This window comes from Sinocyclocheilus grahami, unplaced genomic scaffold, assembly GCF_001515645.1.
Source record: "Sinocyclocheilus grahami isolate Dianchi unplaced genomic scaffold, SAMN03320097.WGS_v1.1 scaffold11.1, whole genome shotgun sequence".
NCBI lineage: Eukaryota > Metazoa > Chordata > Actinopteri > Cypriniformes > Cyprinidae > Sinocyclocheilus > Sinocyclocheilus grahami.
Window position 1 is genome coordinate 1,925,032 of NW_015505190.1, and position 14,824 is coordinate 1,939,855.

At 36.4% G+C, this 14,824-nt stretch overlaps 2 protein-coding genes across 5 annotated transcripts; both read left to right on the plus strand.

The window, feature by feature from the left end:
* On the plus strand, positions 1 to 6,203 carry LOC107595447 (zinc finger and BTB domain-containing protein 41-like). Of its 4 annotated transcripts, none has more exons than XM_016285853.1 (4): positions 1 to 72; positions 1,182 to 1,805; positions 2,506 to 3,482; positions 4,587 to 6,203. In XM_016285853.1, the coding sequence occupies exons 1-4, from the start codon at positions 3 to 5 to the stop codon at positions 5,931 to 5,933; spliced, it is 3,018 nt and encodes a 1,005-aa protein (XP_016141339.1). In that variant the 5' UTR covers positions 1 to 2; the 3' UTR covers positions 5,934 to 6,203. The 4 variants fall into 4 exon arrangements, with proteins under 4 accessions (XP_016141339.1, XP_016141361.1, XP_016141354.1 ...); XM_016285875.1 differs by lacking the exon at positions 1 to 72 and adding an exon at positions 83 to 229; XM_016285868.1 differs by lacking the exon at positions 1 to 72 and adding an exon at positions 610 to 847.
* A 7,618-nt stretch (positions 6,204 to 13,821) lies between these two features.
* Positions 13,822 to 14,496, plus strand: LOC107596230 (TYRO protein tyrosine kinase-binding protein-like). The gene is made up of 4 exons (XM_016286915.1): positions 13,822 to 13,891; positions 13,994 to 14,152; positions 14,241 to 14,305; positions 14,440 to 14,496. Exons 1-4 carry the CDS (start codon positions 13,822 to 13,824, stop codon positions 14,494 to 14,496), a joined length of 351 nt encoding a protein of 116 aa, XP_016142401.1.
* Positions 14,497 to 14,824: the final 328 nt, after the last annotated feature.

The following is a 14,824-nucleotide window of genomic DNA, read 5'->3' on the forward strand; positions in this document are numbered from 1 at the left end:
CAATGCTTCGAAAAGCTTCGTTTCTCCCATACACATTTTCCATGACACCGGAAAGGCTGGCATCATCTTCCTGTGAGCAAAACCAATACATTTACACTGGAAGAATAAGAGAAATGATTATGAATAATGATACTTTATACTGAAAGAGGACTGTGAGAAAGGAATCCCACATCTAAACCCATAGAAATGTAAACACATGTCGAAGTCTGCAGCGGACATTTTACTACAGGTAAAACAAGGTATCAACTAATCTAAATTAATAAACAGCTCGATCAGGTTGATTTCCATACAGTATTACGAAGAATTGTGCGAGTCAATATATGATGTAATAATGTGTTTTGTTTGCTGGTGTTAAATGATAAATGTTAGTTTCTTTAACCTAAACAACGCCCCTCAGCCTAATGTGAACAAGTGCAGATATTTAATCTGAATTTTTGCGCTTTAACATTCTGAAAAGTAATACAATTAATTTCAAACTAACAATTTAGACAAACACGTCGTCCACTGTGATTGGCTTCCTCGAATGACCGCACTAACGCTCCCCTCCTGCAGATGGCACCCTCTACATTCTAGTCCGGCATTTTATACCGGAAGTATCGGATGGACAGTGGCTCACCTTATTTCTTCTGTATGCTCATGCAACTTGATTTGAGCTTTATTATTGTCCGTCGTGACAAAACCGTTTTAACCCTGGCGGCAGTTACTATCACGCAGTATTCGGTTGTGGTTTATTATCATAATAGACTGTCGTTGAGCAGTTAATAAACCCGGCATGAACAGAGATTGATTGTTGCATTGCTGAACAGAAGGTCTTTCAAATGCTCGTCGAAGACTTCTAGGTAATGAAGTAAGCTTGCTTCTGTATTCACTGTGGTGTTTGAATGAGCAGATCGAAAATGTTCAAAATGGTGCTGTGTCTTTAAACCATGCAGTTTATCTTAGATGTTGTAGACACTATGTTTGCTTATATACAATATGTAATCTGTACAATTGTATTTATGTAAATTATTGAAATAAAAAAATGATTTTAAACAAATGATATAGGAACACACACATGCTATGCTTAAATATGTGGTACATGTGGCTCTATTAATGAAGAAAAAATGACCCAAACTTCGTTAATGTCTTGTCAGCAAAATTGAACAAACTTGCACAGATCATTTTTCATATTTCTCTTCAAGGCATCATGTCAGAGTTTACCCTCGATATCCAGCTGACAGAGTTGGGTTTTTCAAACTGGAATTTCCCTCTGTGTGAGCCACAGAGCGTTAAAGAGAACTTTTTGCCAACCCAGAACGGCACTGAAAAGCCAGCACCAGAGACTGAAACCCCCACAGACTGTCCTGAAGATGCCTGCATTGTTGCGAGCTCATCGGCTGACAAAAGCTTTCTACAGGATCATCAGTATTACACTCCCTTCAAAGATAACTCTTCAAGTAACGGAGAAACAGCTCAAAGCAATTCCAAAATCAGTTCCACAGAGAAGAAGGATAAAGTCATTTGCAATTTGTGGAAAAGAGGAAGAGGAAGAAGAAGAGAAGGGCCAGAACAGAGAAATGATGATGATGATGAAGAGCAAAACGGAAAAGAGGGAATGAAAAATAATGACAAGAAACAGAAATGTTCAGATGTGAGCCAGGAAGCCTCCGGTCTCATAATAGATGATGCTGTGTCTGGTGAAGAAATGACAGATGAGGATGCAGAATTTATTTTGACTGATGATGATGTTGTGGAGGAGGAGGAAGATGATGTTGTGGAGGACAAGGAGGAGGAGGAGGAAGAAGATGATGATGTTTCGTGGTCAGGTACTGTATCATTTTCCAAGCAATGGTTTGTGATTTAGTTTATACTCTATTTTGTAGATTGTTATTTACCTTATTTAAGAATAATAACAAGTTTTTTATTGAAGCTTTTTATTATTAACTTTATTTATTTATTGTGTTTATTGTCATTTTTCTTTAAATATCTTTGGCATTGTGTAATGATAAATGAATCTTTAAATACACAAAAAATGGCAAATTAATGTATTGTTTAGCCAATCTAAAAATAAATATATTTTTTTCACACTGTATGTAATGTATAATAAAACATTTAAAATAATTTGAGATTTTTAGTTTTTCATTTATGTTTAAAAAAATGTTTATTTGCAGAAATATGTGCTAGAAAAAATATTTTTCTCTGTTATATATAATTTTTTAAGCTCTGAAGGAAATAATGCATTATTTATCGGCTTTAAGATATCGGCCAAATTTTCTTATCAGGCCGATACCGATAACAGAAAAAATTTGCATTTATCGGCCGATACCGATATGGTGGCCGATATATCGTGCATCCCAATTTTTAAGTACAATGAACTAGTTGTTATTTTAAATTATTCAGGAAAAATGTAACTCCTTGATAGCTATACTGTAACATAAACACCTTTTTTGTTGGAAAGTGATGGTATATAATGCTAAACTTTTCTGGTTACAGCAGCTACTGATACACGTTGTTCTTCAATTTCAGAGACAAATGGATCTGGAGAGAATGAAGAGAATCGTTGCCATGTATGTGATCTCACTTTCTCCTCTCTCTTCTTACTCCGAGAACATTTAAACATGCATACGGGTGTTCGCCCCTACCGCTGCGATGAATGCGGCAAGCAGTTCTGCCAATTAGTCAATTACCGTACGCACCTTCGCTCCCACTCCCAGAAGGCCTCCATCCACTGTCGTGTTTGCTCAACCATCTTTGAGACCGAGGAACAGCTCCAGCAGCACTTGGACACCAACCATTTTGAGAAAGAGTTCTATCAGTGTGATTTTTGCAAGCAGATTTTCACTGACCTAGATGTGTGCAAGGGCCACGTCGAAGCACACAGGCAACAGGCAAAGCGACATTTGTGCCTCAAATGTGGCACTAGTTTTCGCCTTCGCAACTCACTGCTCCGTCACCTGGAATGGCACAACAGAGGCATCTTCTCCTGCTCGGACTGTGAGCGGACCTACTCCAGCAAGGCTTCTTTGTTACGCCACAGTTTCTCTCACTTAGGCATCTTGCCATATACGTGTCTAAAGTGCAAACGTCATTTCCGTTTACCCTCTCTCTACCACAACCACGAGTGTAAGCCCGAGAACATCCAGTGCATGGCGTGTTTGGTTTTCTTTCAGAGTCAAGAGGACTTTGATAAGCATAAGAAGGACACAGGATGCTGGGGTCATCAAGGAGCTTTGCCTACCAAGACAGACGAGATCCGCTGCATGGAATGTGGCCAAGTCTTTGCAAGCATTGAGGAATTAAAGAAGCACGGAAGCACGCACCAGAGGGTCCTAAAATGTGCTGAATGTGGGATGGGTTTCCGCTCGTCACTCATGCTTATGTCACACATGGGAGGGCATGCGGGACAGCGGCCGTGTTTCTGCCAGGACTGTGGCCTGGGCTTCCCACATCAGCAGGGTTATGACAGCCACCTGAAGACATGTGGAGTGGTGACACCACCAGTGGTAAGCTCTTTCTCTCTCCCTCTCTCTCTCTCCCTCTCTCTCTCTCCCTCTCTCTCTCTCTCTCTCTCTCCCCCTCTCCCTTCCTCCTTCTCCCTCTTCTTCTTCATTCTAAGAATACTAAATGTCCTGTATGCTGAAATTTTAAAACATATTAATAAATAAAAATAGAGAAAATTCACATTGATTGAATTTGACAATAGTAAAACAATTTATTATTTTTATTTATTTATTTTGGCTGATTTAAATAAACCTAAAATAAAATATAAATATTAGATGAAAACTTTGAAGTTGAAAAATTAGCTGAAACTGAAAAACTTAACTAAACTGAACTAATACTAAAATATGAAAGTTATAAATAAAAACTACACAAAACCTAATAAATGTGGCACAGAACATAAAATTACTAAAACAAACTGAAGTTAAAAATATAAAAATAAAAGCTTTCTTAAAGGAATAATTCACCTCAAAATTAAAATCATCATCATTTACTCATCCTCAAGTTGTTCAAAACCTGTATGAATTTTTTTAATGCTGAGCACAAAAACAGATATTGACTTTGTATATACTATGTAAGTTGATGGGGACCAGAAATAGGTTTGGAAAAACTTGTGTAAATGATAAAAAAATTTACATTTTTGGGTGAATTATCTATTTAAAATTTAACTAAATAACAGCGTTTGGTAAAGATTGGTTGAAACTGAAAGCCTTGTGATTGTTAACAATTACACTGGCATTAACAATTATTAGTTTTAAGAAAGAAAATCAAAAAATTCCTTGCCACATACTTTCAAGCACTATTCTCTGAAAAAAATGCTTTGGAATGATTTTATTGTGAAACGTGCCATATAAATAAATTGATTTGAAAATTTTGGTTGTTTTATACATTTAACAGTAGGTTAATAGTCAATATTTTCAAGAAAGTGTTTTTATTTGGCTTTAGAAAAATTTGTTTGGCTTTAGTAAAATTATAGTAAAAATATTTAATTCTACTTTTTAAAAAAATTATGGAAAAAGTTCGGAAACCCCTGTTTATAGAAGTTATATAAATATGTTGGGAAAAAAAACAAATGTCTTTTTACTGTAAAAGTTTAATTCTGTTTACAGGCTGCTGTGAAGAAACCCAAACCAAAAGCAACTCCCTCTCCACAAATAATCAAGCCAATTACTCCTAACATAATCATCCAAACTGTTGCTCAAGCCTCAGCACCTGCCACATTCCCCAGTAGCTTGAAGGGAGTCCACATGGTTCCATTCGGTGACAAGAATAAGTCAGCTGATGGTAAGTGGAAGTTTACTTTAAATAAAGAGCCTCCTCCAGATATGCCTTTGGTCATGTTTCTGCCAGTTCCCACTACACAGTTCTCAGCTACCTCAGTTCCTACCAAGAGCTCCCAAAACCTTTTACCATCCTCTCTGGTCTTAGAAACAACCTCATCTGCTCCACGTGTCATTTCCATGCCGGTGGTCCCGTCTGGCACTGTCATTAGTAAAGAGGTAGAGAAAGACACTGTAGAGCCCAGCAGAACCAACATTCCTTCAAACACACTCATTCCACTGCAAAGTCATGACCATATCTCTCAGAAGAGGTGGACCGTTTTAGAAGATCAGGGTTCTGTTCAAATGTTTGCTACAGAAAATGTAAAGGCAGGGGAACAGGCTGCAGGTGTGACTGTAGCAAATCAGGGAACGAATGTTACTGCTCAAGTAGAAGTGGAGAATAAGCAGGAAACTCAATCAAATTTGAAGCCTAATGCACTGGGTGATGAAAAAATAGTTCCAGGTAGTTCATCAGAAAATGCGTCTCTGAATCCCACGTGCCCCAAGACACCATTATGTCTAATAAAGTTAAAGGAGGAGAAGGATGGTGGTGACAACATCAAGAAAAGCTCTTCAAATTTGAAGGACCATGACTCCTCACCTGTAATGGCAGGAGTAGAAGTTTTAAAGAGAAAACCGGAAAAGCAAACGCTGGATTCTATGCAAACAGGCTCTCATGATCTAGTCTATTGTTCTTCAGAAATGACTTACCACAAAAAGGCCACTAAAGATGAGAGATTATTCAAAGAAGTTGTGTCATCCAACAGGATGTGTGCAGAGTCGCAAATGGAATTTACTGTGACGGGGGACAAATCAGAAAACTGTCCGCAAGGGCAAAACCAATCTGGTTTTGATGTAGTGGTTGAAATCAATGAAGATGTGGAATCGAGCAGCATGGAAGTGGAGATTGGGGATGAAGACAGCGGAGTGGATATGTTGGAAGGTGAGCTTCATGAATGTGTGACTTGTGGACAAGTCCTTCCTGAAAAAGATATGATCCAGCACTACATGAAGCATGCGGCCAACACAGACAGTCCTGAGCTCTCTCCTGTTAACTGTGCCTCTCACACTACAAAACCATCCTCTCCATGTAGTCCATCAAGAAAACGGCTACGATCTGGCACAGAGTTGTGACCCTTGGTTCAAGAGTATTTCAGTTTTTTAATTACTATTATTTTTAAATGATTTGCCGTTATATTACACAGACTTTACTTCCATTCCGTTTACTTGAAAAACAGGGATCACGGTCATTTTTACCAAATTGAAATTTGGGAAAGATTGGTGTTTGTTTAAACCAAGTGTGTTTTGAATGTGTTCCACTTTTGCCATTTCTTTCACAGTGTCTTTTTGTTTACATTGTCTTCTAGATACAATAAATGTAGATCGGAAATTTGGAAAAATCCTTTCTTTTGTTTTATGTATATTCAGATTTAGCCTTTAGTTTAAGACGACATTTCAGTTTATGTACAGTTTTGTTTTATCGTAAAATGCATAAATAGTATTTGTTTTAGTACTATCTAAATAAGTAAATATTAATGTTATTTGAACTCTAGTTTCATTATATGTGCTATTCTCTAAAATTTTGCAATATACTAACATTTTTATATATTGATTACAGCTGCGTTTGGTCTTGTTAGATGAAAGAACACACAACCATGACACAGGAAATGACAAAGAAAAGCTTATTATTTTTCATCTATCTGTCGGGTAGGTGAGACAAACGGTTTTTTTTTTGTTGTTGTTCCATCTCCGTTTCTTCACCCAGATCTGTGAGACCACCGTGCATTGCATAGTTTGCCGCAATATCCTGTTAGATGGGTGCACTTTTCAGAGAAAGCAGATTAACTGTTTGTTTGTTTTTTTTCATAGAGGTGTAATTTTCCACATATTGTTTTGTGTTGGTGGTTTAGGCCAAATTATGCATAATATTGATAATTGTGTTCATCATTTAATGAATAGGCCTATAGTGTTATTTTGCTGCATATTAGTGTATCGAAGTAAACACTGTCTACTATAATAACATCTATTGCATAAGTTTCTTTTCTCTTAACCTCTTCTTCTTCTTCTTCTTCGTGTGTCCAGCTATGGTCAGTGCTCTTGAAGGTAAGAACGATTTTTGGTCAGCATAGTTATTATTTGTTCAGTCCCTGCTAAAAAAAACCCCCAGCTAAAACCAGCCTAAACTGGTTGGCTGGACGTTTTAGCAGGTTTAAGCTGGTCTCCCAGCTTGGCTAGGCTGGTCAAGCTGGTTGTTCTAGCTGGTCTCCCAGCCTGACCAGCTATGGAGGTGTCCAAAAACCCTCTAAAACCAGCCTAATGACCAGCTAAAACCAGGCAACCAGTTTAGGCTGCAGGGATTGCAATTGCATACAGTTCAAATCAGTCATATAAATTCCTTAGATATTCGACAGACTCCTGCACAATAATTTGTACCTGTTTACATTTCACATGAATGTATTAAACAGGATGTACGGTACTTCACATGCGTCAACCGCATATTCTTTCTCATAGACAAAGGCTCATGTTATGGAGTCGGTTCTGGCACTATAGCGGGTATTATATTCGCTGATGTTACAGTGACGGTCCTCATTGTTACTACCACCTACTGGTACGCCAGCAAGCGCAGACAAAAGAAAGACAACGGTGAGAAATGACATAGACCCACACAAATTTTCTCTAGCAATTCTGAAATCAGTGCACAGAAGACATTTAACATGCACGTGTCCATGTGTTTCTTTAGCTGATGAAGTCTACATGAATGTCAGAGCAAACTGCAAAACATGAAGATCTTTGGAAGACTGACACGAACAATGGAAGACTCACTGACATTTAATACCATAAGACATGATATGATCATAGATGATGATTTATATTTTACATTTCTAGCTTAGCCTATAGACTTGATCGGTGTCGCGTCATAGCTGTGTGGGCGGAGTCGGCGTGGGGGAAAACAGTCCTTCCCCCCTCATTGGAAAAGCATGGTGTTGACCCAGAATGGCCTACATAAAATTATTTCTGCCGCTCGACAGAGCAACAAACGCATAACTGAGCCGTATTGGGTCGGACTGTCTGTACGGTATCTGTGACAGGACAAACGACCCAACGGAATGGCCAGAGATGTCGTTTCCCGATATTTTTTGTTACCTAATTGAGCAAGAGTCAGCTTGTGAAAGTAAAACATTTGTCGTTTTGTTTTGCTTAATTTTAATAAAGTGATAAAGACGTGAGTAAAAGCCTGTCGTACTTTCTTATTGATATATTAAAAAGTTTTTTTTAACATTGACAAAACAGGTAACATTAAGGCCCACTGAAGTGCCTTGAAATGCGCAGCGTTTATTCTGTGCTGTGTGCTGCAGCTGCCTAATTTTCACAAATGCATGCCTTAAAATAAAGATAACATGAAAATATGTATATATTGGGGGGGGCTATGACATCTACCTTGTCAATGCAAGGTAGATGTTTAATATATGCGAATTTGGCTGATGTGTTTTAATTTTAATAAGATAAACTACGAGCGTTTTAAGGTATCCTGAGGGGAAATCCATAGGCTATTTATGTGTGTTAAACGCGAGTAAAACATATCTGGGGGGGGGGGGGACAAGAGGGAAGCGGGAAGACTACCACTATATGATGGCGGCTCCAAAGCGCAACTTTTGTTAATAGAAAACTTTCATTTATTTGTTTAATAGCCTATAAGTGAGTGTCTTTGTTGCTGGGTTTTCATTAAAAAAATAACAATGAACCACAAACTAAGCATTCGTTTTAAATAAGGGAAAATACAAATTTGGGTTACAACGGCTATATCCATCTTATTAATTTTGTCAATGCAAGGTAGATGTTTAATATATGCGAATTTGGCTGATGTGTTTTAATTTTAATAAGATAAACTACGAGCGTTTTAAGGTAGCCTGAGGGGAAATCCATAGGCTATTTATGTGTGTTAAACGCGAGTAAAACATATCTATTTTGTTAATAAAAGTTCAAAGTTTAATGTTTTGTCGTTGTTGTTGTTTTCGATTAATAATAATGAGTCACAAGCATGCATTTAAAGTAAGGGAAAAATCCAAAAACCTTACATTTATTTGTGTTACAACGCGAGTACATCAGTCTTATTCAGTGGCGTAGCAAGTCAACCCCGGGCCCATATGGAAAAAATGTGTACGCTCTTTAATTTGTAGTGAGAATTCGCCTCAGTTCAAGCTGCATATGAATCAGTTATGTTTTCTTCTTTAATATTTGCAACACGAAATAAACATGAATATTTGAATGCATGTTGAAAAAAATCAGAACAACTTAATACAAACGTCTCATGAATCGATCAATCAGAGTTTTAAAAAAAGTAAAAAAGAATGACGGATGTCAAAGACTTTTGGCCTATGGGTGGAATTTTCACATTATATAAAATGATTTTATCTTAATTTTAAATTTATTCTTAAAATATTATGACATTAAATTTTATTCATTAAGTTATTTTTAAACATGGCACCAAAATGCTGCCATATAGGTTACTGAATGCAAACACAATTTTGGCATATCAGCCCAAAAAACAAACAAACAAATTATAAAATAAAAAAAACAAACAAAAAAAAAAAGTCAAAAATATTTCTGATTCAATGTTGACTATCCATCCTCATTGGACGTGGCTTTAGAGAGAAATGCATCTTTACAGATTACATAATGAAAGAGTTTTTGTTTTCGATTTGAATTTCGTTTTAAAATAGTAATTTAAAGCATTCTATAGATATATTTATCATGTGGTGAAGCGCTCCTGCTCAAGACCAAGACGACAGAAAGCGCATTCCTGCTTGTTTTCCTTATTTTACAAAAGCACAAGGTTTTGTTGATATTATGAGTGCACACAAATACAAGTAGACCCTTTGCAGTTCCGAATGATGTATACTCTTACCTTTGAGCAAAAATGACGGCATAAAGTTTCCACTGTTATTAAAAAAAAATGCAAGTGATCGCTGGCACCTTCATGTCCTGCAGAGCGCGCTTTAGCTTCCACTCTCAGCACAAACGATTGGATATGCGCCTAATAGCGCTCATTTATCTAGGTTAAATGTTTACATTAATACTGTGAAATGCATGGTGTTTTATGTCTGTTTATTTGAGGCAAGTCGTGTTGGTTTGAGAAGTCTAAATTGATCAAACATATGCTCAACTCACTGTCTGCCGCTTGGTCGTTCCTTTCAAAAACAAAAACTTGAATTTAACAAACATAAAAAGTTCCAAACATATTTCTAAATTAACATGACCACTTTGCCATTAAAAACCAAGACTGAACTATTTTAATAGCTGTGTAATGGGGAAGTGTCAGGGTTTGGGTAGAGGATGGAGCAAGGACTCAGTACTGCAGAGAAAGGGCTATTGATAATAAAATAAAATAAAAAAACACAACAAAAACTACCCCGTGGGGGAAAAACAGGCTGGCAAGGCAAGGCAAGATCTGGACACGACACATCCAGGGAGAGATGAAGACGAACTGACGCAGGACTGCAAACACAAGGAGAATAAATGGAGAGCAAATGAGGAGGGTAACAGGGACCACATGTGAGGCAAATTAACTAATAATCAGGTAACAAGATGGGAGGGGTCAAGACAATTGACATGAGCACACCGAATCAAAGACAAAAAGCCATGTGCTCACACAAAACAAATCACAAGCCATGTGCTAGAACAAAAGACCAGAACACGCAGCTAATGAGAAAACTCATAAACCGCGTGTTCACACAAGACAACAAGAAAAGCACGCGGCTGAACACACCGCGTGCTACACAAAACACGTGGACAGAAGAGCGCACGGCCGAGCGAACTCGAGACCGCACGCTCCCACAACAGACAGAACATGGAGCGCGAGTGTCCGGACCCCGACACGAAACCGAAACTCAAGACATGAGTGCCGGGATCTGAACACCAAGCTCCAACATGAAACAGTACACGCAGACGAGAGCGCACGCTCACATGAAAACAATGACGTGACGCGAGTGTCAGGGCTCTGTCACAAAACTATGAATTACACTAGACCGAAGTGACAGAACCCTGACAGGAAGAGAGAGAGAGAAAAGTCACTGTATCCAGTCAAAGGACTCGGGCCGAGAATTCTCATAAAGCTGTTGGACAAGGGCCGGGCCGTGCAGGGCTCTTGATTTTTGGATTATATTATAACCTGTAACATGTCTCTGCCGTTCCCAAATTAAGAATTAACAACCGTTTCTACAGACAGCAGAGAAAGAGCGAGAGCGTCTACCTCAGCAGCAGCTAATCTCGCATTCTCACATCTGTAGCGCTTAGTTTGATCTTTAACGTTAGGTCTTTCCTATTCTTGAAACAAAATTAATTCTTAAGGTTGATTCAATATTACTCTTAATGAAAAACACACACACACAACATCAACAATGCTACAATGACAAAGTCGCTTATATTAAACACAAAACTTTTATGAACAGATAAGAACAAATAAGATCAGTGGCGTAGCGTCTGGTAATGCAGGGTATGCTTTGTATATGGTCCCGGGCAGTTTGGGGGCAACGAGGGGACGAGTTCCATATTTATGTCATCACACTGAAAACTTTAAAATAATTAAATTATTGCTTAATCAAAGTATACAAATAATGGAACTCTGTTTAGCACGTTATCAACGGCAATAAATGCAGTGAAAGAAAAACACTGACACCTAGTGGATCATTCCTGTAACTATTTTCTTCAACTAGAACAGAGGTGCCCAAACCTTCAAACTGGATTGAGGGGTCATGAGCCAAAAGTAAATGTTGTATTATACCCAATTATACAATATTAAAGTGTATTAAATTGTATTTTTATTTTAGATTATGAAATTATTTTGAATCAAATTCACTAATTTTGTTTTTTACATTTCAATTCAAAAATAAATAAATAAAACAATAAATTATCATTTATTTTTTTGGTATGGCCAAACAGCAGATGCTGGTTTTGACAACTGTGAAAAACATCAAACATCTTCGTTCCCTCTTTTTTCATTTAAAAAAAGTGTGCAATTATGCTTTATGATGATTCTATAGGTGTCCATTTAAGAACCACAGATACAGGCAGATGTCAGAGATGTCTCTCAGTTTGTTTGCAACAGGTTTATTAGGTAATTAGTACGATGTTATCATTTGAGTATACGGCTGCATAGCTTAATAAGCAAAAAGTGAGAGTTCATATATATTGCTGCACTGTTTGGCATACAAAACGTTTATTATTTCTATGCATATGATTTACTATTAATAAATCTCAGATCTTCATCAAAAGTGGATTTGTGAATTTATTTGATGTACAACACACTAACTTTATTTTGCAAGTGTATATGAAAGATTTGTACGTGTAGTTTAACATTTACTTTGTGCTCTCTTTTATCTAAGGATCTTGATCTTCTCCGATCACATCTGCTCTAAGCTGATAACTGAGCTAAAGAAGAGTTAACTCACAAAATATCAGCAAAGTGTCTTTTGTCTTGGCTGTTGGCTTTTACATTAGCATGTTATTTTTTGTGTATTGTTATAAATATGAAAAATGACTATGCTCTGGAATCTCCCAGAAATTCCCGTGTCCAAAACAAGCACAAGACTCTGACTCTTCTGCTGAAAAAAAAGGAAGTAGAAAATGTCTTTACAATTTTCATCACATACATTTCGACATTTATTTGCACTTAGGCTATTCAGTAATGATATATATTATTTTGGAGAACTAAACAATTGAAATGCTTTAACACAATGTTGCCTGTTTGACAAAAATGCGGATTCAGTATTTATGCACTAAACAATAAAATAGTATACCACCAATGATCATTGACATGTATTTGCAATTTACACATTATTTTAAACACAATCAATGCATAAATATAACCATCACATCACAATCCTTCTTCTTTTTTTTCTTTTTTTTTAAGTTATGTAACTAAAGGATAATAATCTTTGAAAAGCACTTTAAGATACTGTAAGGCAAAGGTCATTTATCTGTCAGACTGAGCTTCAGGAAAAAACCTAACACAACCTCATCAATTTTTTTTGTCTACTGAACAAGGCAAGGAACTACACTCTCCTGTATCACTCATTTAAAGACCAACATTCTTTTTTATATAAAATGATATTGTGAGTAGAACAGGATATATGTTTAGCTTTCTACCTGTTTGGGGTTATCAGATACTGGCTTTAGTAGTCACATCCTGTGCTGTGAGGCTTTTAACCACATTAACACCCAGGTCCCTCTTACTAGCCTCTTGCTCACATATCTAACTTACTGCGAAGTGAAACTACATTTACTAAGAAGGACATTTAAAAAAAACACACATTTATATTTTGAGTTGCATGTCATGTAAATCAACTGTATGCTCAGAATTAGTTTTCAATTTAACTTTGTACTTTAAACCTAGACATAAATATTCAAATGTTGACAGGATAAAATGTAAAGAAATTAAGTTCTTCACAAATCCTCAGCATTGAAATGATCAGTTTGCTTTGGAGTCAGTAATACTTCGGTGGATATTTCCTGAAGCACAATTTGGGACATTTTCAAAGCTTAAACACAGATTTGAGCATCATTTTCACTACAAAAATCAACAAGATAAAAGATGCTAATTCAATAGCTATGTAGAAAAAGCATAACAAGACTTCATGCACATATTATTATGTTATATATTATTATCTTGTATTATAAGTTACACAGCACTGTATGAGTAGTGTTGTATTTTATGCATCATATACTTTTTGTGTATTCTAAAATAAATATGTATATAATATATTATTAAGTATATACTGTATAATGTCTGTAGTATTATATCATGATTCGATTTTAATTTCTGGATAAACCTGCCAAGAAAGAAATTCAGCAAATATAAATATAAATAGGCTGTATCAGTTTAATGGGATTGCGAAAAACTGAATCGCAGAAATATTTGTGTATGTTTGTGTGTGTGTGTTGATTTATATGTACTCAGTGTTTAATGCAAGAAATCAAGAGGAAATGGCATTTGCAATTCGGTTGGTTGACTTGTGAACACGCTATGATAAAATCTTCTCTTCACTCTCTTACTTTCTTACTTTCATCAGCAGGATTTGTTGAGGGGAATCAAGGTAATAATTCCTTCATACATATCTCAAATTCAGTTTGTTTGTTTGTTTTCTTGTTATGGCATATTATAGAGTGAATGTGCCATTGTATTTTCTGATTCTCAGACTGCAGTTCATGTTACCAGTTGGACATTGTAGTGGCTATTGGGATCATCACTTGTGACATCATCCTCACATTCCTCATCGCTCTCTCAGTCTACTGTTTCGTTTCCCATCAGAAAAGAAGAGGCAGTTTACATACACATGCCAGATGCTGTGCGTCAGGTATGCCTGCTTGTAAGAGAAATCAAAAACTATGTTATTATTACGCGTGTTCCAGTCAACATGACATAATATTTTTCTGATGTTTAAGGAAGAGCAAAAACTCACCAGCCATCAATGAGGCCAAAGACGATTGAAGTGGAATCACCTTATCAGGTAAATTGAGCAATAACAATTATGTATTTAACTACAAAACTAAAAACAAAGTTGTATTTATAATAAATGCAACATATTTGTGAGATACTTTTGGTTAAATCTCTCGAATCATCTAAATCAAATTTTTTTGACAGGAACTTTATGGAGTCCAATCAGATGTATACAGTGATCTTCAGCAGTATCGGAAATGAGGTGACTATGTGACATGTAGTCGTGGGTCTTGTGCAAACCTGAGGATATTTGTAGTTTGCATACGTTTTTAAACTGTCACAAATGTGTATTTGGCATACATAAGCTACAATAATTGATTTATACTGAATTTTTTTTTTAATCCATGTGATTGGTCATGTGGCATATATAAAAAAAAACATAAATAAACATATTTTCATAGTTTGTGAAAAGGAAATGATCTTCGAGAATTTGTAGTTTTTAACATCACTGTAAAAAATTGTTTTATCTTTGTCATTTTTTTTAATTCAAAACCTTTGTAATGGAACTGAATCCGAATAGAATTCCCTT